Source organism: Aythya fuligula, chromosome 3 (assembly GCF_009819795.1).
Source record: "Aythya fuligula isolate bAytFul2 chromosome 3, bAytFul2.pri, whole genome shotgun sequence".
Classification (NCBI taxonomy): Eukaryota; Metazoa; Chordata; class Aves; order Anseriformes; family Anatidae; genus Aythya; species Aythya fuligula.
The window spans coordinates 66,677,224-66,704,623 of NC_045561.1; the positions used below are offsets into that span (position 1 = coordinate 66,677,224).

Consider the following 27,400-nt stretch of genomic DNA (forward strand, 5'->3'; position numbering starts at 1 on the left):
GAAACAAAAAGATGATTTTTGGCTGCCTTCTTCCAGAAAAGTCTTAAAGGTTATGCCATTCCTGTTATCAAATTTGCTTTTTAGAGAAAAAAAAAAATCTTATCCAAACAGCTATGGTCTCCCTGTGATTGAAGCTAAATGGATTGAAGCTAAATGAAGCTTCTAGGCCTCCAGCTTTTTACATTTTTTTTTTCCCCACCTGATCATTCCATGTGAAGTCAGGAGTGATGTTCAACCGGACTCGGAGCACTGTGCGGGTAATTGGCTGAATTGTTGCTTCCATTGCAATGGAGGGGATTTGATGGACACACTGTTTTACCTTTAACCCAATCTTCACATGATGCAGCATATGACCTGCCAAGAAAACATTAGTGTAACAAATTTGCATTTACAGGAAAAATAATACAATTCTGACTTTCAAATAGGCTTTTAGAGAGGAGTATTATTACTTGCTTGTTTTGCTCTTAGGTGTGTAAATGTCTGACTCTCTTGACCTGGCATGTCTGAGTATTTTGTAATACTTAACTTGAATTAGCAATTTAGAGCCTAGAAAAATCAGTATTAACCCGCCTGTTGGCTATAACTAAGGGGTTAAAATAACTATTAAGAATTCACATTGGAAACATATTATGTCAAGCTAGTTCCCTTTCCTTTACTGACTTTTTGACCAGGCTCTTACTAAGCCATATAGCTCTTTTTTAAAGCTTGAATACTGACCTTTTACTTAATGAAGGACACACATTTGAACTTCTACAATTCCTGTGTAGTGATTCAAAGTACACAGGACACTAGTTTCATAAAATTGAATAAAGGTAGTTAATAGCGTAAAATTCATGCAACTAATAATCATCTCACAGCAGCTCTGATCTTTCAGACTACACTGGTGTGTAACCAAGCCAAAGGAAAAACTAAACAGTGCACTGTATTTTATTTTCTATCACAGTCATGGTAACTAAGGCAAGAAAGAAATCATATATATATATATATATGTATGTATATATATGTATATATACACATATACACATATATAAAATTCCTAGTTGTATTTTACAGATGAAATCTTTGTTCCCTTGCTCTTCACTTCATTTTAAACACAAGCCAATGTATGTAGGCAGCAGTTATTCCCCCCCCCTCCCCATCCTCCCCCCCGAAAAATGTTGCAACTTCTAGTTTATTTAGGAAAATAAGACTGATTAATCATATTTTCACTGAAATAATTTATGTAATTACCTGGAGCACATTTTAAATTTTAACTATAATGGTCATAAGTACTCACTGTTAGCAGCTATAACTGGCTACTGATGTCATTATGTGGCTCTGTGGCTCTGATTGAAAATAAACAACCACCCCAAAACGAAGAAATCCTATAATTTGCATTATGTGATAAGGAGATATAAACTTTTTCTTCTTATTGCACAAATTTTAGGAGCATAACAACTTGCAAATAGTATTTTTTTTTTTTTTAACCTTGCCTTTCCTTCTTCAGTTTTCTTACTTAACAAACTGGCAGATTTTGTCCCTCAAAATATTTATTTATCTATACTATTTTGTACTGAATAGTGATCATGATTAAGAAGCAAAACACTAATGCAGGAATTTTAACAGTTTTAATTAGTTTAATTTGTAGTTGGTACAAGTGCACCTATTGCAAGTGGACAGACTACTGAAGAACAAAACAATTACATTGGTACATGTTGGTAATGTAGGCAGTATTACAGCATATTTGCACAATGACTAGCTTTTGCAATTAGAGATAAAACATCAGAAATTTTGCTATTTAAAGTTAGGTGCCAATCTTCAAAGATATGAATTAATTGGTTACGTACACAGGTAGATTTCTTCATGCCAAAAATCTCTTTCTGTAATGTGATGTGTGAGGTGGACTTCTGTGTTTGTACAGCACAGCACTGAGGTTTTGTATAGGTATCTGCTAGGGTAAAATAAGGCTTCTCTCCCAAATTCTTCTTGTTAAAATCATTATAAATCTCTCTCTCTTCTTTTTTTCCATTCTTTTAAATAGTTATGAGAAGCTATCAATGGTGTTTAAGAAATATGAAAACCTTATAAACTAAAAGATTTTTATAAACTAAAAGATATTTGAGAAAATATGTATACTTAACAAAAGAATAATTTTTGTTTGTTCCACAAAGACTGTCAACTACATTCTGAAAACGGGGACTGTGTATTTCAAATGCCACAGTGATTTCTTGGCATTTCAGAAACTTTATGGTTACACTGCAGTAGTGAGTTGACTGTTGTCTAATATATGGCACATTTGAATCCAGGACCTGGGCACACAACATGCTCTTTGACTGGAAGAGCTGACACCCAGTGGATGCATTTGTCTCTCCCTAGGACATGGTCTGAGCTAGCCAGCCACCTCCTATCTTTTTTATTCTATCTCCAGGGTGACAATAACATTTGAAAAGGAAGAAGCAGTAACATTGAAGCTTGGACTACTGTGTCAGAGAACAATTCAGCACCTGGAAACTGTACCTTTTTCATTTCAACATGGCTTCGAATTCCAATAAAATGTACAAGGCAGGCAAAGCCTTAGTGAAAGAAAAAGAGGAAGGACAAGAAGTATGTCAAGGAGTACTTGACAAAGATGCACAGGACGACTTGCTTTGGCATTTATAATGCTGAAGAACATGAAATATCCTTATATGTAGTCATCAATGACTTATTTTCACTGTCCAAACCCAATTCTCACCTACTTTGAAGCTAAATAAATATAAAACAAACCTACATGTTCTATATGTATATTATAATGTTTCTATCTTGTGAATATTAGATCCACAAGCTGAAAAAAGCAAAGTAGTGTTGTATTTTAATACAAATTTCTTGCTTTTCCAAGGCTAGGTACAAGGAGTAACTAGCATTAAAAGAAGAGAACTAACATAACTCTTGGAAAAATAAGTTAAGTATTTAAAAAAACTACAAAAACACACAAACTAACAATTTGTGACATACTTCTGAATGAAAAAACACTGTAATGCTAGCACTTAAATATTTTATTTTTTAATACATTTAAAATTATTATGTATTATAATATACAGTTTGAGTTTTAATTTTTCCCCCCCATAGTCCTTTGTTTTAACCTAGTAAATAAAAATATACTCTCTAATTCTGAAAACTTTTACAGTTTAATGCAACTTTTTTCAAATTAATTTTAGGCACACAATAAAGCAACTTAAATTAGGAGTGTGTTCCTCTTGTCAAATCAAAAATAACATACCTATGAAGTAGAGACTATGAAATGTGTTTTCATGGTAAAAATTATTATTATTATTTTTTTTTTAAAAGGCAGTTTGTTTCCAAAAAAAGCCCTGGCATTACAAGTGCAATGAAAGTTCAAGATCTAAAGGATTTGCTCCCAAATTAGAACAAATATACTAAGATAGGAAAAAGAAATACATTACAAACATTTTTTTTCCTCAATTTCAACCAGCTGGTGGGTATTTTACCCAAAGCAGTTTACATGGACATACAGAAATCGTCATTATATTTATCAGTAGGCTCGTGGATTTTCCCATTTTCATTATGTCAAATCCCTTAAAAAATTAAGGTTTTTCTGCAATGACACCAATGACAATGAATTCTCCATGTTCAGTGAAAATTAATGCTGTGTTTCAGAAGCAAGCCATTTAACGAGAGCACACCTGAACATAATAATCTGCTTTTTTTTATCGTTAATGCTATTTCATTAAAAAAAATCCAAGTTGAAAAAAAAAACAACAGTTGACTTTCATAGTACTGTTTTACTTAATTAGAGCAAGAAGGGTAACAAAGTGTATATATTGACATAAATACGTATATAAATATATGTATCTGTATATATATATATATACATGTACATGTATATATAAAGACATATCAATATCCATGTCCATTCTAAGTGTGTGCTGGGATTGGCAGGACATAGGCCAGTCTCATCCATATTACAAACACAAGCTGTGGAGACTGAATGAGCCTTCTGTATTGGACAGACCAGAATACCATGTTAATGTGTTTCATGGTTTCCAGACCAGAGTGGGTTTGGTTTCTTAATGAACGTCTCAGACTTAGTTCTAACTTGCCTATTAACTTCTAATAGTTTAAGCAGATCAGCATTGCTGAATTCTCACCTATTTCATCTTTTCTCATGTCCTTCATCTTGTCTACAGTGAGATTCTTCTCTTCCAACTTTGAGAGGACTGATGGTGGTAACACGGAGAACTGTCTCAGAGGGCTAACCCAGCCCCACAGCCGCTTGTCAATGACTTTGCTGAGATTCAGTAGTCGATATGTCATTGCAGGCCAACGTTTCCTAAGGGCAATCTCAAAAAGAGCTCGAACAATACGAGCTGCATTCTGGAGAGCAAAAAAAAGGCAAAAATGTTGTAATTCACTCAAGCATTCTTTGTAAAATGAAAAGGAACCCATAGACTCATCTTTGACCAACCATAACAATAGATTTTTCTTTTCAAATTTATTTCAAACACTCTTGAAAACTTTATTTTTTTCCATTACTGTCTAATGGCAGAACTACCTCATGATTGCCTACAGAAATTATGAAAAGAAACATGTGCAATTAATTACAGTTGTAGTGGCAGGTCTGTCATAGGATTTTGAACAGAAGATCAGGGAGTTCTACTTAGTATCCTCCTCCTTCTCCCCCTATAAAATACACATCTGCATGCTTGGTTTAAATGGAAATTCAAGATTTAAGATTTTACCTCTGTTATACTTCCATAATACCCACCCATTTCACACTATCTCCACAGATGTTTAATAATTTTTTTTTTGAATATATTACAGTCTCCCAAGCCTATTGCATATGTATAACTAAACTATATAAATCTGCTTTGGAGTTGGAAAATTAATTATTAACATAAGTTTGAATGAGGTCAGTCTTATCTTGAAAACCTAAGTTATGATATTCCTTTCATAAGCAGCTTATCAGGCTGTATTATGAAGTTGTGGGTTTTCTTTTGATTTTTTTTTTTTTTTTTTTTTTTTTTTTTTGGCCTACCATTGCTGTGCCGGGATTAGCAATCCTGTTCTTGATTCATTGAGTAGAATACAATCTTTCTCTACTGGCTCTTCAATGCCAACAGGCATAAAAAATAGAAAATTATTTGGCCATGATAGGAAGCATATGTTACTAAAGAAGCTTATTTCTTTTACTTAGAAAGGGTGAATGATTTTCCGAATAGCCACTATTCAATTAAAAAAAAATGCAAGTTATAGCACTGGTTCCACATGCACAATTTATGAAGGTTTGAGAAGATCATGTTTGCCTCACTAAAAATGTTATAATTGAGACAGACAAATAAAAGCAATTGTTTTGAAAGTGAAGATTAAAAGAATCATACTCAAGATGATCTTGCTGTGCAAGTATCACAATTTTTATGATGTGTGTAATGATTTCAGACTCATTTAAGCCCAAACGTGCTAGGAAATTTAAACACTTCTGAAGAAGGTAATGTTGCTATGAAAATCTTGCTGGCGAACGTAGATACTTTTGAGTATTTAACTCTGACCTTTAGCACTGACTAAATGCAATTTTTCAAATAATTCTGTCCAAATTTTTTTATTTATTTATTTTTTTAAGGAGAAGAGATAAAGTATTCATTGCATACACACACACACATGTATATATAAATTAAAAAAAAAAAAAAAACAAAAAAAAAAAAACAAAAAACAGACAGAATGACCTAAAAGGTAAAAACTTTGTAATCTATTCCATACACTTATTAATGTTGCATATCTGGTATTGTCTATGACATTTGGTCACTTTTGAGTTTTTCAAAGTTCATAGTTCTAAAACTTCAAACAACACCTTTTGTGTTCTAAGATGGTCTCTCTAACTCTGTAAGCAAGCAGTTCTGTGTCACAGACTTGCAGTTCTCTTTCTTTTCAGTGTTATAACTAAACATGCTGTACAGCTATTGACCATTCATCTGTCAAATTAAACCAACAAACAAATATATGTTGATATACAAACTTACACAATAAGTTCTAGCAATAAATTTGTAATAGCCTACCTTTCTTGTGTAAACCAAAGATGTGAATAAAACACAAATTTATGTTTTATGGAATGAAATATAAAAGTACATAAAACAAACATATACTGCAACAGTTTTCCAGATTCAGAAGAAAACCCAGTAAGGTAAGAATAACATTTCTCAGCAACTAAAATTAGAACTACTAAATATAATAAGACTACAGGGGTAACATCAATGAAAGGAACATTCAAATTTAACAACAAAAAAGCAGTACTCTCCTAGTGTAGAATTTTGCATTATTTTTCCACTTAGAAGTATACCACACTCATGGAAGGCTTTTATTTTCAAATCAATTTGCATTAAAAAAATGTCCAGCTGAAGGTCTACTTGTAAACGTTTGAGAGAATGAAAACTTGTAAACGTTTGAGAGAATGAAAACAGCAGAAGGCAGCAACAGATTCATAAAAAATACTATTTTTACCTGTGCAACATATGCAGAATCTGATATAAGAGAGAAGCTGTCCATCTCCCCTCTGCTAATATATGTTTGAAGGAGGATATTTATTTTTCCGTAGTTGTTTTCCACACCTCCAGGAGCAGGAAGTTCACAGAAATCATTCAATAAGGTATCCAGTTCTTCTATTTCTTCTTCTCTTACCTAAAACACAATTATACATTATGAAGAGGCTGGAAGAACTTGATAAAAAAAAAAAAACTTTTATACTAAAATCAAATTTTCCTTATAATATTGTTACATTATTTTTAAATTAAGTCTCTAGATTTAAGGGGGGGGGAGCGAAGAAGCAAAACCACATCTTCCAGAATGTAGCTAATAGGTCATAATTGAAACTATCTTAATAGTGACACAATTACATTTTATTATTCATCACCATCTATTAAAGTTGTCATTGACATACAAAAATTTGATATGCCACAAAAATTGAATCTTCTGACCCTACCATCCTTCATCTGATGAGATTTCATTTTTATTTGACCAGAGTAAAACCTCTGTCCATCTGGATTAGGGCAATTTTGAAGTAACATTAAATGCATTCATTATAGTTACATAGTTTGCATGTGGCATAATACATTTTTAACTCAAAACTGTGAAGTACTATGATTCATGATATTAAAGTTTTCACTGTTAATAAGATTAAGTCTTAATACGAGTAAAGAAATATTCATATCTATGGTTTGAATAATGCATAACATTTTACATTCTCACTCATGACCCTTACATGGCAAAACCAGCATAAATCTACATATTCTTTGATTTACTGATAGTCTGTTAGTGTAAAACTTATTTAAAGAGGGTAAATGTTTGGTCCCTGCAGGGAACCAGCTGAAAGCAATTTTCGTTTGGACCTGACTACCTGACATACAAAAGACTTTAAGACAGTTGGGTTAAAAGCCCAAACTATCCAGCCACCTATAGAAAAGAAAAAGATGGACATATGTCCTTCAGTCACAGATGTCTCCAGTGTCAGGGGAATATTATGCTCTACTTACACCAGCAATTTTGGTAATTTTTTCTGGTCTTGCATAGCACAGTACAGGTAAAGTCCAGATCAACAATTCAGCTACTACTGACCTACTTATCTCAAGATACAGAATTTTAAAAGGTATTATGGAGACACTTTTCTTATTAGCAAAAGTCACAATTCATATCACAAAGAGAGATAAATTCGGAGTTACTCTTGTGCAAATCAGTTTAACACTCAGAGCTCCACAGCTAGAGAATCACAATAAACTGGAAATGATGTTGCACTCACGCCATACCATACAAATCTGAGAAAGCAAGCTGGAAAAACTATGTTTTAGTCAAGAAGCATCAGTAGACTTTACTACAAATATAGAAACATATCACATCATATTTTCCATATGTTTTCCTTTTAAACATTCAATTATGCTAAATTTAGATCCAGAAAAGTAATATCACCATCATGAAAAAAAAAAAAACTTGTCTTTGAAAATGTTGCATGTATCACTGTGAAACCTCACTGCTTATTATATTCTGTAATACAAGAGATTACAAAATAAAATTTCTCCATTAGATAAAGAGATGGCAATTCTCAGACAATGTGTGTAAATATGTAGATGGTGAGGGATTTACACTGCCAATTCACAGAGCCAGGTGAACGAGAGCCAACTCTGATCTGAAAGTTGTATAATTGTGTTAAAATGGCACTGAGCCCAAGATAATAAACCCTGTGGAGTCTGGCTTGCACCTCTATGAGATGCAAGCATGGGCAAAAAAGTTCATGCCAGCTTGCAATATATTGTATTGTATCCTTTCCACAGAGGAGGCAAAAAGTGAGGGTGGAATTGAACCGAATATGATAGTAATGTTATAGCCTGTACAACAGAATCTTTTAAAACAACTTTCCAGATTTCATTGTTGAAAATAATTTATCAGAATTCATCATTCTGATAATCTAATATTATCCTCTGCATGAAGTATATCAGAGTTAAATTCAGTGAGCCCTGCCTCATTTCTGATACAGCAAATTGTTCTAATATTGATTTAGACTTCAAACAGAAAAACTATCTCATCCCTGGGTGCACCATTCCAATGGACACTTATCTTCACCTGTTAATAATTGAGAAGCTGAAAAGTTCTTAAAAGCATTTAAAAGGAATTCTTTAAGATCCATAACTAGTTATTAAATGTGCACTACAGTTCATGCTGAACTACATATAAGTTTGAATGAGAGCATATATAGTTCTTGGCAATCATTCCTACCTAGAAAATATGTTTTATTTTTAAATAAAAGAGTTTAGTATTTAACGAAACTTCAGTCTATAGAATAGGGACTTACTATTTATGGAGTGAGTACTACAGAAGTGTCTAGTTCTAAGACATATACTTTGTATGAGATGATAAAACTTTACCTTTATCTGTTCGAATTCTTCGGCTTTTGACACTATGGCAAGAATGTCACCGTCTGTTTTATGAGCATCAAACAATTCATTGAAGGTCTATTAAAATAAAAAGAACTGATTTAGTACTGACAAAAAAAAAAAAAAAAAAGTATATATAATGCAAAGGAAAGAAACATTAACCAAGATTTTTAAAGGCATTTGAGTTTAAAAGGTAAGTAAGTTACTGGATGACTAGAGGGATACAATTTAAACTGGAACAATTTCCAGAATGACTTCTTGCTACTATCAGAAAATTAGTCACATCTAAACTCAGGAACATAAAATTGAGAGACATGCAATCTATGGCCATTAAAAAAAAAAAAAAAAAAGTATACGATATATTTGAAACATATCTGTGTGACTAATTATACATAGTGATAGTAAAGATAGTAAGATAGTAAAAAAAAAATAAATGTTAGTGCTCTGATTTTTCAGCATTTATGCAAGAAAAAAATATCTATTTGTTCCAAAGGAATGGTTCTAAGATGAAATGTGTACTTTAAACCAAGTTAACAGTACTATAGTTTTGTACAAATGCATCTTCCTTACAAATTTACAACACAATATGATTATCGTAGCAAAATTTGTTTAAGGTTGCACATGGCAACCTGATAAAATTTTCACTCAGGAAAAGCCTTTTCATTACCAACCTCTACACTTGAATGTGCTATTGTGTACCAATGGTTGCACATACTGTTGGTATCAAAAAGTTTCTTACAATTCACCTAAAAGTAGGCAAAGACAATAGAAATTTCATATCAACTCCAATTTTTCATTGTTGCTTTTTACTTAGTTTCTGTCTTTTTGTCTCTATTTTCTCTCTCTCCATTTTGGTAAATATGATCTGAAAATTTATTTAAGAAATCAACTACATATTCTGTGATAGAATACAACTGGTATAGGTTCAAAAATAAAGTAAAAAACCCACAGAAATAGAATGACATATTTTACCTCTATAGTATTGTATTTAATATAGTAGTGGCTGGCAGTTCTGCCTAAATCTGTTGAAGAAAAAAAGCCAGTTCTTTCTTCAAAGCGAATCATGCGGGCTTTGTCCAGTTTTCTGCCGACTTCAATTACCAGTTGTTCTCTGTGCTTTTCTAGACTTGGATCCATCTAGACACCAAACACACACACACAGTTGTAAAAATGAAAAAAAATATGGAAGTGTTAAATGAATGATTTTATTGAAACAACTCAGTACTAAAGACAGAAAGCAAATAAAAGTTAGGTACAATTAATAAGTCAAGATTTTCTCGAGTTCTCACAAATTACAGCTATGTTCATTTTACTGACCAAAACTCGAATGTAGAGGACAAAGTAGTCAGAAAATTACTTATTTTACGATGCTTTGAGACTATCAATATGTTGTAGACTGATAATATTGCTGATGAAACTGAAGTGTGATTATGAAATAAACATACAACTAAGCCTTTGAAAGAAATTTTAATGAAAGAAATGAAATATGGAGTGAAAGAAATATGAAAGAAATTTTCATATTCTTCATTAAATTATCATTACAGTATCATTTCACAAAAGTATGCAATCTTATGGTATCTCCACTTCATTAAAATATTTTGGCTGCTGATATACCCTGCCTGGGTATCTGACATGAGAATGGCTTTGATTGCATCACAAACAGAATACACTTCACATTGGATTGCTGAAATGATTAGTAACAAAAAAGCTCTAATGTCTCCAAAAGCTTTGATCATGCTGTCCTCAGCACCCTTTATATTTGTATCAAAGTTCAGGGACTTAGACATTTTGTCCAAGTAACAACATACATTATCTCAGTAGTACGTACAAGATGGGCCAAACCCCCACCTGAATGGGTCTGTTGTATAATTGGGTGTTTCTACATCATGCACCTGGGTTAGCCTGAGTGACTGGGATGGGTGAAAATAGTCATGTTAACCCTCTGGTGCACCTATGATATGGCTCTAATTACACTGGCAATGGTAAGTCACCAAATTTGAAAAGAGTGAAAACTGTTCTAGCACAGAGGCAGCATTCTTGTTTCTGGGCTTGTATAGCTCAGATTCCTACAGAGTATGTCATATCAGCCCTCTTGGTAAACGTGCATCAGAGATACATGACCAAGACTGAAAAAAGGACCAAGCTTGAAGAATTGGTATGCTTTAGTTTGTTTTGGTTTTCTCTGGAACAATATTCAATTTCACCTTTTTGCTGAAGTGGTTCATCTGGTGGATGGTGAAGCTGCAAACAAATACAGTCATTTCCAAAAAGCAGCTGCAAGACTAGTTCCTAATATTCCCTGTCTTTGCGATTTGCTCCAAAGCTGTTTCTCCTTAGTTATGGCTTGCCTTAGTTTCAAGTGAAAAGATAAGATGACAAAGGTCTAGAGTGCTTTTCTCAATAGTAAGTTATGCATTGAGGTCAGATTTCAGAGCAGAGGTGGTCAAAAAAAAAAAAAAAAAAAGTGATCAGGATGCCAGATGTTTAACATTTCATAACTAAAGAGGAAAAAAAATTCAAAACACTTCCCTACTCCTGCCCTCCTTTGGCAGCCCAAATTACCTGCCAATCTTTTGCCTTACATACAAAAAAACGTAAAGCTGTAACGGTAGACTAATATTTTTTTTTTCACAAATACAAAGGTTTTAACTTTAAAGGAAAGGTCACCAACTTGAAAAGGCCGAGAAACAATATTCCAGTTCAGAGAATCCATGGGTAGTACTCTTCTTGTTGAACTAGCATAATTAGAAATCCCAGAGTAAAAGATCCAGCCTAGAACAGCTCTAAGCCGTACTCTTAGAAACAACCCTTGATAATTCATGCCAAAGGCTTCCCCGATCTGACACACATTTGCTCCTCTCTTTCCTCCCACTCTTTGTTTCTTCTTGCCTCTCACCATAAGTTTTGCCCATTTTCCTCTCAGTAAAAGGCATTATCGGCACTTCTGGCAAACAATGTAAAAAGTTGCTAATCAAAGCAACGGGGCTGGAGTAGCACCTGTGCCTGGGCAAGGGCCAGAATCTGTTTCATGGGGAATGAATGGTACCACCCTGGAGAGAACACGCAGGGCACATAACGTGTTGGTGCACAGTGGGTGCACACTTGTCCCTCTCTCCCTGTGCAGGACAACACCCCCGGTTGTGTGGACAGGCTGGACCTTTCCTGCCCTGAAGGAATCCTTGGATGTGGTGAGTGCTGCCTGGCTTCCTCACCCTGCAGAAGGGGAAAGGAGGACAGGTTTGCATTTTCTTAGTGCCACTGAAGAGCCGAGAAGAGCATGACGCACGGCGGCTATGCAGATGTATGTGTGCTGAATGGGTACCTCTGGCTGTCAGCCAAAACAAAGACAGAAATTGGCACACTGCAAGGTTACTAAGAAACAATAATATGCCAATTATGAAAACTGAATACCTGTAACTAGAACAGGAGGAACACAATGACCTACGTGAGCAAATCTATGGTTATGCCCACAGCTGGCACTATACCACCCCATATACTTTCTGCCTACAACACATTAATAGCTTTGAAGTTCAAAACTGTTTTTGTAGAAAATGACGGGATTGGCATTGGGTTTGCTCCTATGTGACTGAATAACACTTCAAATTGATGTAATTTGTTGTCGCCTTAACACAAAAATAGGAATATCTATTATTAGCACAGCAAATCAGAAGGATAGAGAGGAGGTCAGTGGCAGGAAGAGCCAAGTGCTGTCAATCTCCACTTTCTCAGCAGCTGAATAAAAATGCACAAGCAAGGGAAGGGGGAAACAACACCTATTAGTTATTTTTTTAAGTCTATAGAAAATATTTCTGATAATGCTGTATTACTTATTTCACCAGGTACTACCACCATGGTTGCCCTTAACTAAAATTAGTCAATAAAACTAGAGGAAAATACCTAGTGGAAAAAAAGAAAGAATTTATAGGAACGGGATAACAATATTCTTTTCACTTAAAAAGCAACTTTTTTATTTTCATTTATCTATTACTTTGTGATTTTGGATAGTGTTAAATTAACATATAGAAATGTACTATATGGCTGTTTTGTAGAAAACAGCTTTGAGATGACCCGAGAAGATCTAAAGGCGTATACAGAAGCTTGCTTAAACCACAGACTACCTACCTCCAATCTAACTTCTGCTATCAGCCACAAAAACTATCTGAAAAATCTCTAAATACATGTTACAATGACTGAAACAGCATTTTCTCACAATATCACGATAAATTATTAAGTCACAAAACAGATTCAGGACATGTGAAATAAACTGCAGATATGTACTTGTGAGTTTCATCTGCACAACACTCAAATTACCTGTGTCCAAACTATTATAACATTAAATGCTTTTAACTAGCTATACAGGAGGAAAAAAATATTTAGATAATCTATAAACTATGAAAGTTCCTAAAAATTATACAGAATCAACTGAACTTGAAAAAAAACACGTAACTGTGTTCTGATTTATATCAATGCATAAAACACTTCTAAATAAACAAAAAATGAAAATAAAACACTAACCAATCTTACAATTAATAAATCACAAGAAAAAAAAATTGATGTCACGGGATGAAATATTCTGGAACAGAATATGACAGTGAAAAAAAACACAAGCAACTCAAGAACACTTTATTATATCATTTATATTTAGCCTACAATACTGAAACACTGACAGTAGGCCAACTTAACAGAAACTATCTGATAAAAATGAATGTCAACCTCTAAAGCATAGCTTGACCAGTTAAAATATATTTTATGTGAACAGAAGGGACCTCTTAATTTAGTGGTAAAAGTACTCGGCTGCAAAAAATATCTTTCTATTTCTAAACACTTTAAAAGAATTGCTGATGTCAGGTAAGTAGAAATAGCAAATATTTATCCTCACATCAGGGAAGGATTACAGACCCAGAACAGGTTACAGATTTTTTTTTTAAATGCATTTTATACCTGATAAGCTTTGTGACTGATGCCATATACTAATGGATTTGCTCTCATCCGTACATAAAGATAAGTGTAACTTATCCACTTTACTGCTTCTTCCACATTAGTTACTGTTCCAAGAGCAATCTGAAAATAGGAAAAGAGAGAAAATTAAATGTATATATTACAGCTGAATGTAAATATTTGGCTGAAAACATACTGAATTCAGTGCATTAGCATTAAAGATAGTGTCAGTATGTTTCCAACATGAATTATATTAAAAAAAAAAGCATAGAACAGTATCTTGAACCATTTATACATCTGTATCTTATGAACATCTAATAACAGTAGATATTAGCCCACATGATCTTTTCTACTGCTTATGATATTTATAATTAAAAGAGAATACTGAGCTAGCTTATTACAGAGAAGAAAAAAATTGTAATTCTTGAGTGAATATGATCAGGGTAATTTAAAGAAGAACAACTTTAAAAAAATCCTACAGTTAAAACATTAACTTTCATATGAGTGTAAACACTTTCTGGTCCTAACCCAAATCATACTGACAGTCTTCAGGATTTTCTTCATCATACCCCTATTTGGCCATCTGTTTATATACAGTTCCTAAAAAAGTCTGTTCCTTTTGTATCTGGCAGGTCAAACATACAGGTACCTGCTACTTCTTTTGTTATATCAAAACGTAACAAAATTGAATAGGTAATACACAAATATATTTATATATTTTTCAAGGCCAAATCAGGAATATGAGAACAGTTTTTTATTCAATAACTTCTTTTGATAATTCTGTAGTTATTTTATCATCATATTACTTACTACAGACATTTTTACGTGACAATCTTAGCTCTATTTTCTGTTAGTTACATTAACAACAAGCTATTTAGTGCTTATTCCATTTCTCCTGATTTTAGCAGGAGAATTTAATATTTATTGTACGCTACATTAAAAATATATTTTGATCGTGGCTTGTTCTGTAAAACATGAAAAATCCCTCTTGCTGAAATTCAGTGATCCATTATTATTACATATATATATTAATGATATTTTTCTTTCATTGGTTTTTAGATTTCATGTAAACATTCCTCTTGACTTGGAAAACTAAAAACTTTATGCAACTATAAGTGATTTCATATGTATGTTCAGATCAAAACACCTAGACCTCAATAATAATATAGGTACTTTTAAAAATAATGTAACTACATTACATTACATATAATACTTATATACAAATATCAAAAATAGTAATGAAAACTCAGTTAAAATAACTTAAAACCTTGTTGATTTCAATGACTTGGGAGTCATTGAAAGCTTGTCTCACACATTTCTGAAGTGTTGTTTTGTTCAACACCATAAGAAGGTCAGGGAAAGACCCATTCTGTTGTTTTTCTAATTAGATAGCTACATAATGCACTGAAGTAACTGAAAAAGACATTATTAAACATCCAGATTTTCATAACTACCACAGGGAAGACATCTAATATAGCCTACACATTATTAGTCAGATTGCTACCTAGGTTAATTTCAGCATTTGATTTCTTTCCATGATTCAAATATCTTTCAGTGCACAACTTGAAATAGCATAACAACGTTGTACAAGAGCAACAGTTTCTGTCAAACAACCGCTTTCACAAACAGGAAAAGACAAAATTCTCATTATAGAAGATGGGGAAACCTGACAATTCAAAAAAAATATTTTTCCCTCATTTCTTCAAATATCTTCTTTTATTATTTACAAATTAACTATTTACACAGTTAAAAGTAAAAATGAGAAAAAAATGATTACAAAATGCTGCTGGGTTTCAGATACAGCACTGAAATATAATACTGCACTTTTCTTCCTCCCCCAACTTTAAAAAACAGTTACTGAATACTATGCTGAGAGGAAAACAATAGTCTACTTATAAATATTTGCTGCCATCTAGCGTTCAAGTAAAGCTTTTGTGAACTATTTGAAAATGTGTACCTTTGTTAAAACTGTATGACAGGGAAGTAATCTTAATGTAAACACACACAAGTAACTTCAATATAAATGATTTACAAAACTGGGAGACCTCTTAAGTTCTAAGATATTTAGTATTTGTAAAATCAAAAAATGGATAAGTTGATTCTTTGTTAAAGAAAATAAAAAAGTTCTTCATTTTCCATCATTGCCTAAACAGTAGGTATGAAGTTATATACAAAACAATCAATGAAAAGAAATACTTTCCACTTTGAATTTGTATGGTTTGATTGCACTAGTTATCACAAAACTTTGATTGCAAACGGTTGTCACGGATGAGGTTGCTGGTCTCATGCAGGTCAGGACAGTTCCCAGGGCCCCGGACACCTGGGGAACAAAACTTCTGCTCCCCTAAGCCTACACCTTGCATCACATTCAGATTAGCCATTTAGTCACTCAACTCCTGAGTAGTGTTTTTGGAAAGGCTTTGAAAGAATCCTGTGTCTCTTCTGATAACCAAATAGCTGCCCACTCTATTACCTTCAGATTGCACCAGGACAGGTAGGCTTTTACTTGAGGAACACAAAAAATAGATTAGGAGGTTTGGTCCACCCTAAACAAGGCACCACCTTATCTTCCTGACTTCATCACAAAATTGTAACTAAATGCAAGGAAAAGCACATCCCCTGAGGAAGGTACTGTCCAGCATTGCAAACCCTCTCCTGTTTCTAGCTCTTTAGGGAAAGGCTAGTGCCAGAAACAAGCTGGGGTCCAGCTGTGGATGTCAGGGAGGGCTTTATCAGGTGGAAACAATTAGGGAAGGAATGGTGACCTGCACTGTATGAGCTATTGATGATAGTTCCCAGATAAGTTAAAGTTTATGGTCTAATTAAACCACATCCCCCGTATCTTATCTTTCTTCCTGTATTTCCAAAAAAATACAGCTGTAGGTATTTTCTGTTTGCCAGCTGGTCAACTGACCCAGGACTCTCTCCTCTCAACTAAGCACCCTAACCACTTTTTTTTCCCTTCCATTATGCCTAGTGCATATGCTGGTAGAAAAGGAAGAAGGTATCTCCATGCCTACACTGAGAATCACTGACAATTTACTCCTCTTCTGCTCATTTTTAGAAGAAAAAACAAGCAACGCAGACACACAAAAAAAGAAAAACACAAACCCAAACCCAAACCCAAAACAAAGCCACAGGAAAGGATTCTCAGATAGAGATGCTGAAGTACATGTTCAAAGTACTACTTTGGTGTCAACTCAGTGAAGTTGGGTGTACTTCATCTTTTCCCACTACCTCAGAGTAGTTTCCTAGGAATAAATATAACAGTCCTTTGAGGTCAGCATTCTGTCTCTGAGATTGCCCTTTACCATCTGCTGTTAGTTAATAAGAAGCAAGCACCATATAAATTTCTCTTGAATTCTTAAACTACTGCATTTCAAGGTCTTCACTTAAAGTGCGTCTAATAGCTTTCAATGGATTTTTAGTCAATGTCTGTATAGTTTTTGAACTACACTACCTTTTACACAACTTCTTGCAGGAAGGAGTTACACGGCCTAACTGCCCCCTTTTGCATTTTCTGAACCCGTCATCGCAGCAAATATTCCCTGGTTCTTGTCCCAGGAAAAGTCCAATCAAAAAGTACAAAACTCCATCACATCATATCCCATTTGTTTTTGTTCTTGTCTGAACTGTGGAGGTATGCCTGTGTTATTTTTCCACATACGCTATCTAGTCCTTTGTCCAACACTTCTGTGAAAATGTCCCGCTTTTACAGAATTAATTTTGAAAGGTGAATTTAAAAAAAAAATATATATTTTTTTTTTTCCCAACATTACCCAAATTTTATTTCCTGCACCATATAAGCAGGTATACAATTCAAGGCTCTGGATTTCACTTTGTGATTGTGTGGCTAGGATTACATATTGCGTTGCACCAGCTGAACCATTGCCTCATTCTTAGCTGCTACCCATTTCTGGCAAGAGACCTGATCTACATAAAAGCAACCTCATATGCTTTTGAAAGCATGGAGCCTTTCCATATTTCCAACTGCTGCCCTCATTTTACTAGTTCTTCTCTCAGCTATTGATCTGCCTATAATAAATTAAGAATTTAAAGAATTCAAGCAGTGCTTCTGGCCTTTATTTGGTTTCTCTTTACAATTACAGCACGAGCATTTGGTGCATTTGGATTTCCTAAATGGTTTGTAATAAAAAACAGACTTCTTCCTAAATGTGTCATATTTTTATATACCAGTGCAGATTTGCTGGTGCTAATAAGAGGCTCTATTATGGCAAAGATGCCAGTGAACATCTTCTTACTGTCTACACTTCTGTAACGAATCTGTCAACAACATAAAATTAGTCTTCCTATAGTGCTATTGTTACTGCCAAATGGACAGTGTCTATACAATATTACCCAAACTAATGTGCTTCCTGTGACTATCTACTGATCAATATGATGGCGTATTTTTAAAATGTATTTACTGTTTCATAATGCTGCACACTAGGGAATAGTTATCTCCAGCTAAATCAGAACGATTTCCAAAACACCTGTCCTTTTCAGGGGATTGTGATAATTTGGATCAAATCATCATATATATAATTTTAAGCTGATACTGAATAAAAAGAAATGAAGTTACTTTCAAAACCAACAAGCAAACAAAAACAAAACAAAACAAAACAAAAAAACAACCGTAACATAAAAAGTCATTGCATCACTCATATCAAGCGACAAAACAAAGTTTCATGCACTTTTTACTCTAATGCTTTTCGGCATTTTCCATTGCTTTTTACTGACAACAATTTACCACAGCAATCAACAAAATTCTGCTTGCATCTTTACCTGCTTTAAACTGCACTGCAGCCACAGGATCTGCACTAATTTAAAGCCACTACTGTTTTCAGATAACACTACTATTGCATGAAGTCTGAAAACAAACAGTTGATCTTCAAAGAAGTACAGAATATAGGATTTTTTCTCCTTTACAACTGTGGCTTGGACAATAATAAAATAATCATCTATAATATTTTATTCTGGCATCTAACCATAACAGTTTATTTTTTATCAGTTTTATATATTTATGTATTTACATTTCATACAGGAGTATTTGTTATTCCTGAAATCCAAAATTTAATTTTCTGTCTATACTAGTTGGTCAGTTTTATATACTTTTCTCCAAAATCCCCAAATCCTGTGGTAAAACTGCTGTAGTTGTAAGTAATTTTTATTATATTGCACACCATATATTTTCTATGTATCTTTAGATAAATTTAGATGGATACCCACTATGAAACTATTTTTTCCTTCTTCACTTCTACTATTTTGACAGGACAGGAGAATTAACTTCTTAAGGCTACAGCTTTAATGTAACCCAATTATTTCTGCAGTGTGTACTAGCACTATTTTTCAGAGTACTACTGCATTTGATGGATGGACCATTTAGTGGATGAGGAATTGGCTGGATGGTAGCACTGAAAGAGTTGTGGTCAATGGCTCAATGTCCAGGTGGAGACCAGTGATGAGTGGTCCCAGGGGCAGGAACTGGGACTGTTATTATTTGACATCTGCTTCAGTAACATGGACAGTAGGATTGAGTGCAGCCCTAGCAAGTCTGCAGATGACACCAAGCTGTGTGGTGCGGTTGGCATTCTGGAGGGAAGGGGTACCATCAAGACGGACCTGGACAGGCTTGAGGGGTGAGCATTTACAAACTTCATGAGGTTCAACAAGGCCAAGTGCAAGGTCAGGGCACCTGGGTCAGGGCAATACCAAGCACAAATACAGGCTGGGTGGAGAATGGACTGAGAGCAGCCTTGACGAGAAGGACCTGGGAGGTGCTGGTTAATGAAAAACTCAGCATGAGCTAGCAATGTGCTCTTGCAGCCCAGAACGCCAACCACAAACATCCTGAGCTGCATCAAAAGAATTTTGGTCAGCAGGTCAAAGGAGGTGATTCTTTCCCTCTACTCTGCTCTTGTGAGACCCCACCTGGAGTACTATGTTCAACTCTGGGGTCCCCAACATAAGGACACGGACCTGTTACAGTGGGTCCAGATGGCCATGAGGATGATCAAAGGACACATGAAGAGAGGCTGAGAGTTGGGGTTCATCCTGGAGAAGGAGGCTTTGGGGACATTTTATAGTGGCCTTCCAATAGTTAAAGAATACCCACAAGAAAGATGGGGACGCTTTGTCAGGGAGTGTAGTTACGTATATTACAAGGAGTAATGGTTTTAAACTAAAAGAGGGCAGATTAGATAAAAGAAGGACATTCTTCACTATGAGGGTGGTGAGGCACTGGAAAAGGTTCCTCCCAGGATGTGTTCAAGACCAGGTTGGATGGGGAATTGAGTAACCTGGTCTGGTGGCAGGTGTCCCTGCCCATGGCAAGGGGTTGGAACTGGATGGGCTTTAAGGTCCCTTCCAGCCCAAACCATTCTGTGATTTAATTTATTTTTTTCTTCTGCGTAGAAAGTTCAATGAATGTAAATTCACTTGTACTCTAAGGAAAACAAACAAATAAACAAACAACAACAAAAAACAACACCAAACAACAACACCAAACACACAAACAAAAAAAAAAAACAACAACTCCCCTTAAGCTGCCATACAACAGTCCCCTGTGATTTCTGGAATTGCCAGAAGATTTCTGCATTTTGGAACTACAGCTCAGATTAGAGGAGCAACCTGTTAAAACCACCCTCCCTTCTTCCCTCTCCAGAATATCATATGCTGGAAGTGAATAGCTAATATCTTATACTGTCTTAATGAAGCATTACCAGATGAGAGGAAACAGTACTGAAACTCGAGTTTCAAGTCAAATCTTCTTTTTCTCAAATGCAATCACATCATATTAACACCATCTTCACCACATTAGAAAGTAGACTTCTTTTATCTCCACTACTCCTAAAAGGAGGGCTGTTCCAGATCACAGTGCAATTCATTCTTCTTCCAATATTGGCCAAAATTATGTTTTTTCTTTCTTGTAGCTCTAGTTCCCAGCTAGTGAGAGAGCTTTTGTACTTCCTTGGAAACTTTCTTTTGCTAAACTAAATAAACAAAATGTTTTAAAGTAAATCAATACAGTATTTTCTGCACACAGACATACAGCAAACAAACAAAAAAACCCTTAGCTTTTCTGCTGGAGCTCTGTGGAAGGAATACAAGAGATTCCTTACATAATTCAGTTAGGCACATTAGCACATCCACATAACTTCTAGACAATTTGGAGCAACACAGAACATGCCTGAAAAAAACAGCAGTGTACAGCTATGCCATTTGTCTTTTACTATAAGTCAATCACAGAGATCTACACTGACCCACTTCTCAAAAGGTGCTTATTGCAAATTGTTTTTGTAATTCTACACTGACCTGACAGGTGGGAGGAACTAGAGTTCCACCATCAAAATAAAATAAAAATACTAAAAAAAAAAATAAATAAAAAAATAAAAAAATAAAAAACAGAACATAAGTTCTTTGTTGTGAAGAAAATATTCAACTCTTTATTCCTTCATCAGAAAGTATGTGACGTCCACTGAAAAGCTCTTTACTTATGCTATGTATTTGTCCTCTGTTTAGAACTCTGTTTCATTATGAATACCTTCAATATGGGCATGCAAGATATGATTCTAACACAAATGGGAATTTTTCATCTATGTAACAAGAATCTTGCACCATACATGCTGCAGTTAAGAGATTTCCCAGAAAAAAAAAAAAAAGGACTTGTCAAAGTGATCACATCTTTTTCAACTGTTATATCCAGAGCTGAAATATTTTTCAAATACTTTTGACTTTTGAAGTTCAGATACTGCACACCTTACTGAATTGTACAGACTATCAGCAGAAGTTACTCTATTGAGGTAGTATGTTCTCTGAACAAGAAGTTTTGACTAACTCTCAGGTAGAGGTAAAGGAAAAAGTATTCTAAATAATAAGAAATACATTTGTTTATAGCTCGTCACAGGTAATAGATTAGATTCTATTCTGTTTTTCCAAATTTCTGTTTTCATTAAGGTACAAAACAAGCTGTATGTGTGGAACCACATTCGTTTTACTTAACTGGAGGAACCGAAGAGTAAGAAGCATATTTAAAGTTAAGTACTTGAAATACTTCAGAGAGAGAGTATAAAGAATAAAATAATAATAATAATAATAATGATAGTAATAACAACAACAACCAACCAAACAAAAACACAACAACAACAACAACAAAATGTCCTCTAGGAATGCACCTTGTGTCTCACTCACTAAAGAGGAAGCCTAGATCTGAAGGTATTTTATGACTTAGGACCAAACCTATCCCTGCTAATTTTTAGGGTGCTGAAAAGTGCAAGCAATCCTGGCTTTCACAACCAACTTTAGGACTTAAACTATTTTTATTAATGTGATGAAGAGGTTTGGGAAAATTGCAAATGGCTCTTTCTCCTCACATTTGGATCCCATGTGCTGGGAGAGTTTAATTTCTCTCTTCCTGACTGTACTCAGACCACTTCAGAAACTTGAGTTAAAGAGGAATAGCTGTAAGGAAATATTTGCATCACAGCTAAACCTTATTCGAGTTCTGATGTGTGACAGAACTTGGATATAGGGAGAATACTCGAACAGAGAATTTTCCTATTAACAGGAACTGAATCAATAACTTACAAGAAACCTTAAAAGATTTTTTTTAAACGTGAATTATCAAACTTAGTCATTTTTAAAGAAGAATCAAGGGATGAATCTTGACATTCTAAAAGGTCACCGCATCCATTTCTGCTCCCTTCCAGAATTTCCTTTTAAAATTATTATTCATGATTGAATAACTGAAATGCTGAAATAACTTTAAAGTGATGATAAGGCAGAAAAAATACCAAAATATACTAGAATTATATAGACAAAACAGAAAAAGCATCTTAAAATAGCAAGACCATCACTAATAGACCAAACAAATTTCACATCTTTAAGAATCATAATCACTTTTAAGATGTCACTGGACATTTCAGTCTAGCTGAACTCCTTTACTTTCACTGAAGAAACCATAAGGGTGTTTGTAAAACTACATTCTTTTCTTCATTTAAGCATGGTTAAATTTCTGAAGGCTCCTTTTAAAGAAGTGTGTGTGCTTAGCTTTTGAATAGTTTTAATATAATGGAGGTCAGTACTCTCAGTCTTAGCACAAATCTTTACATCTTCGGATGTGTTTTCTTTGAACCTGAAGTAAACTGAGAACTTGCATTTTATAATAAAGCAGTTGTGAAACTGAGAAACTGTGAAAGTGAGACCAAAGAGAAGAGTGTAAGCCAAGTACATTATTCTCCTTGTATATTGTGGTCAACCAAATGAAGTGAGTTTATTAATATAAAGATGTGCTTTAATTTCTTGAAGATTTCAATTTGAAGTTATGTAGAATACTTACTGCTTAAATTTTAATAAGGCACTTCTGATTAAATGTAAATGCTAGGTGTTTCTACAGCTTTATCTTAATGATATTTGACCCTCCACACAAGTTCTATTATCTATTACCTTTTGTGTAAGGCCTGCAATATTTTAATGTCTAACAGTTCGTTCCTCTTTAAAATATACACTTAAAGACTCACAGTAATATATGGAAATTCCATTTTAGATATTTCATGTGTGAAAATAACGTGTTTTTTTTTTTTTTTTTCCAAATAATATTATTGCTGTTAGAGTTGCTATTTGTGCTAAATAATTCAAAAGTTACCTCTGCATTTAGGTTGTCTGCAAGACTTTCAAGAAACTGGCTTTCAATTGGATTCTGCTGAGTAAGAAGAGTCAGGTAATGACTGAGTTTATCATGAGTTGTAATAATGATGCCTTCTCCGAATTTGTCAAACTGAGGCCTTCCGGCTCGACCAAATATCTGCATGACATCTAGAATTCCAAGGTCAACAAAGGAGCCTCTTTTTGCAGCATATATTTGTGTTCCCTGGTTGAGGAAAAGTTAATAAAAATTAACATAAATACACATGAATATAATCCTGATGAGCTGAATACTGAAATTAGGCAAATACAGCATGATTTCAGAAGTGTACTTTAACTAATCCTCTCATAATCTTTGATATATTTAAATCTTTACTATACAAACTAGACTCCCACTGGTGAGAATCAGTTTAATGAGATATAAATAACATTTCAAGTCAATCAGACATTTCCCCTCCAGCCCCCAAACCCACAATAAATATCTTACTATCTGTGCTTCTTCACAGTTTTCTTTTAAGACAGATAACCATGTGCAGAGTATATCATCTCTTACCTTAATAACAACAGCATGAGCAGGAAGATTGACACCCCAGGCAAGTGTAGCTGTACAAACTAGGACTTTGATATGTCCATTAGAAAACAAGTTTTCAACCAAACTTCTGTCTTGCCGCAGCATTCCTGCATGATGAATGCTAAATCCATCTGGAAACAGCTCACGTAACTGCTTATTTCTGGATCTCTGTACCTAGAATAGACAAGCATAAAAATTAAATTCACTTCCAATTACAGTACAAGAAGCCCTGTATTAAAAAAAAAAAAAAAAAAAAAGGAAGAAAAAAAAATTATTATGAATCATATGAAAGGAACTATTTCTATTAATGTCAAGCTTTTTCTCAGCACCAATAGCTCACAATTTGCTATAAATTAATTTGAATTTTATTCTTACTTTCCAAAGAATATATACTTAATTGTTCAAAAGAATACTATTTAAAAAAATAGAGCTTCATGTAAAACCGAGACCCAGATTTAGGGATAACCAGCATGAACACTGAAAACAGACAATTCATGTACTTCTTTTACTTAAAATAAACTCTTTCAGACTATGCAAGCAGCTAGAACAGGCTTAAGTAGCAGGCCACAAACCATACTTAACATTACGAAAGGGATACCCTTCCCACCTCCAGCCATTGCATCATCTTGGCACAGTGTGGATTAAGAAGTTCACACTATCTAACCAAACTGTTCACCTACCCCTCATTTTCACATTTACATCCTGCCATGCACAGGAGGCTGGGATCTCAGTTAGCAAAAATCACAGGTCTTCCAGACTCCCTCCAAGTAAGATCCCCATAAGAATGTCTCCCTTATTTCTGGGTGCTAGCTTTGCCATGCTTCCCCTAAACTGAATAGGGACTCAAAGTTAAGAAAAGCTAATATTCCTTCCAAATACTAAAATCTGAAACTTGAATTGCTTTGGAGTGTGTCTTCCAGAAACAACAGGGAAGGAAAAGAGAAACCCAGCCATTTACACAGGAAACCCAAACCTCTAGAGCTTATGCCATTTTAGCCGAATGGGAACCATTCTCTTTCTTTTCAGAAACATGGGTTTAGGCTAACGCTCAAGCATCACAAAAGGTACAGCTCTTTCATTATAACTAAGATGACAGGAGGAAGGGCAGAACAGTCCTAGTGTAAACTGGAATAAATGACCTTCAAACAAGGTTGTATGAGCTTACCTATGAGGCCACAAAGCATGCTTTATGAAAACTCTTATAACCTTGGCCCTGGCTATTGGTTCCTCAGATTTTCATGTTTCAACGTACTGATTTGCCACAAAAACTACTGATTTTCCTCCCATCTCTTTTGAATACCACTACTTTCCAAAACAGATCACTGCTGGCTATGACACCAGGGGGGTTGTGGTAATGACCACTCTGATCTTTCCCTAAAATAGATTTCTTTATTATCATTGCCAACAGAAAATCGGTACTTTTCTATAGACCACAGAAGAGTTAAGGGTATTTTAACTCTGGCACTGTACTTTCAGCCCTGTATATTATAGTGAATTATTTCTAGATCAAATTATGTTTTTTTTTCTCTCTCTCTCTTTTTTTTTTTTTTTTCTCCTCTCCAGACTGTATATTTACTAGTATCTGACATACAGCCACTGAAAGTTGACTTAAGGGATACAGAGTGGGTAAAGTAAAGAAAAATATAGTTCATATTACTGGCATACTGCCAAACATGAACAATAAATCTCTGCAAACACAGGAATAAATAGGGAGATGGGAATGCAATTATAAAAGAGGACATGAAAAGAAAAATACTGTAGGAAAAACATTTTCTTAGCTTCATAATTATCCAGTTTCTCAATATCTGATCTTTTCTGCTTTAGCTGTAATTATTTACTATTCATTTAAAGGAAATCAAATTCAGCTTTTAACTACACAAGATTTTTTGGCAAATTTAATTTGCACTGCAGTGTGTAAAAATGAATAAAAAAGAAGTTGAAAAAGTGGTTGTGCAGTTCACGCACCATTGTTTTATGAGCCAGAGAATGAAAAGAAATACTTCATAAAGAACACAAATGCACCAAGGACTGCATTGATAGTGTATCAGCAACAAATCCCACAGAAGAAAGGCATGTGGAAAATTCACTTCAGTTGGAAAGCTAAGAATTTGAATTGATCTTGACTATGTTCAGAACTTTCTGTAATCATTTAGTAATGAAATTAACTTGTATCTTAAATAAAGTAAATCTTCCTATGTGGTATGACAACCATCAGACATTCCAATTTTTTAGTAGAGCTTTTATTGGTCACACACATCTATTTTAAAGGTATTAATGTAACTATTTTTTCAGAAAGCACAATTATTCAATATCAAATATTACACTGTAAAAATTATCTGTAGCTGAAAAAAGCCAAATCCTGCACTTAAACCTCCACAATTTAAAAAGTACATAATTCTGTTTGTAACCTGATTGTTTACGTTGTATAATGTGGTTGAAAGACAGACCAATTTACTAATGGGAAAGTAGAAGAATAAAATCTTATGCTATATAGAGAAGGAAACTACTTTTTGTTTATAGTTAAAGGATGTACATTATCACTAACTCAGAGAAAGGTACCTGAGAATGTGAACACAGGAAAAAAGGAGGAGGAAAGGGAACACTGTATGCCAGAAATATTTGCCATTAACATGTGGCAATGACAATCTTGACTATAACCCAAGTACTTATAAGCTTAAGATTAATTAATCACGTAAAAATATCTAGTTACAACTATATACATGCTGTTGCATGTTAAGAAAGTATATTTAAATGCTCCTAAAATCTACCAATTTTTCTAAAATAATATGTTTGGAATATTTAATATTCATAGGTTTTGTCTAAACATTTATTGAATCTGTGATGTGCTAGACTTACAGGCTGAGGAGCAACCAATATAGAGATGCATTACATGAAATTTTACAGACATTAAGCCAAACAACCTGTATGTTTTATTTCATCATCAAAATGTTCATTTGTATTTTTTTAAACATCTAATTTTTAAATGAAAAACTCAAAGCTTATTTTTGACATAGCAAAAAACAAATGACAATCCAATAAAATAACTATCTAAAATCCTGAAAATGATGATGTTTCCATTAACTGTACAGAAATTGACTTGATTTTCTTTCATAAATTCGTGGACATTTTAAATTACAGAGATAGCAGGCAAGTTAGTTCAAGAACAACTAAGTAACCAAATTCTACAAACACTTGAGAAAATGTTTCTCAAAAAATATCAAAAGATATCTCAGGATGGCTTGGAAGACTGCTTTCACAACATATATCCATTAATGGCAGCATATTTGCAAACAGACCTCCTAAGATTTCGCTTCAATGAATTGCATGGCTGTTCTGTTAAATCTAGAATTAAATGATT

General features: G+C 34.2%; 1 protein-coding gene across 3 annotated transcripts in view; it reads right to left on the reverse strand.

Moving 5' to 3' along the window:
* The window catches only part of ASCC3 (activating signal cointegrator 1 complex subunit 3), a 280,258-nt gene that overhangs the window by 78,544 nt on the left and 174,314 nt on the right, over positions 1-27,400 (reverse strand). For all 3 annotated transcript variants that reach the window (XM_032184137.1, XM_032184135.1, XM_032184136.1), the window contains exons 15-22: positions 24,025-24,216; positions 23,473-23,697; positions 13,833-13,952; positions 9,864-10,028; positions 8,883-8,969; positions 6,472-6,648; positions 4,128-4,353; positions 200-354 (exon numbers count right to left, since the gene is read on the reverse strand). In XM_032184137.1, the coding sequence (XP_032040028.1) occupies positions 200-354; positions 4,128-4,353; positions 6,472-6,648; positions 8,883-8,969; positions 9,864-10,028; positions 13,833-13,952; positions 23,473-23,697; positions 24,025-24,216 (1,347 nt within the window). The remainder of the gene's footprint in view (positions 1-199; positions 355-4,127; positions 4,354-6,471; positions 6,649-8,882; positions 8,970-9,863; positions 10,029-13,832; positions 13,953-23,472; positions 23,698-24,024; positions 24,217-27,400) is intronic.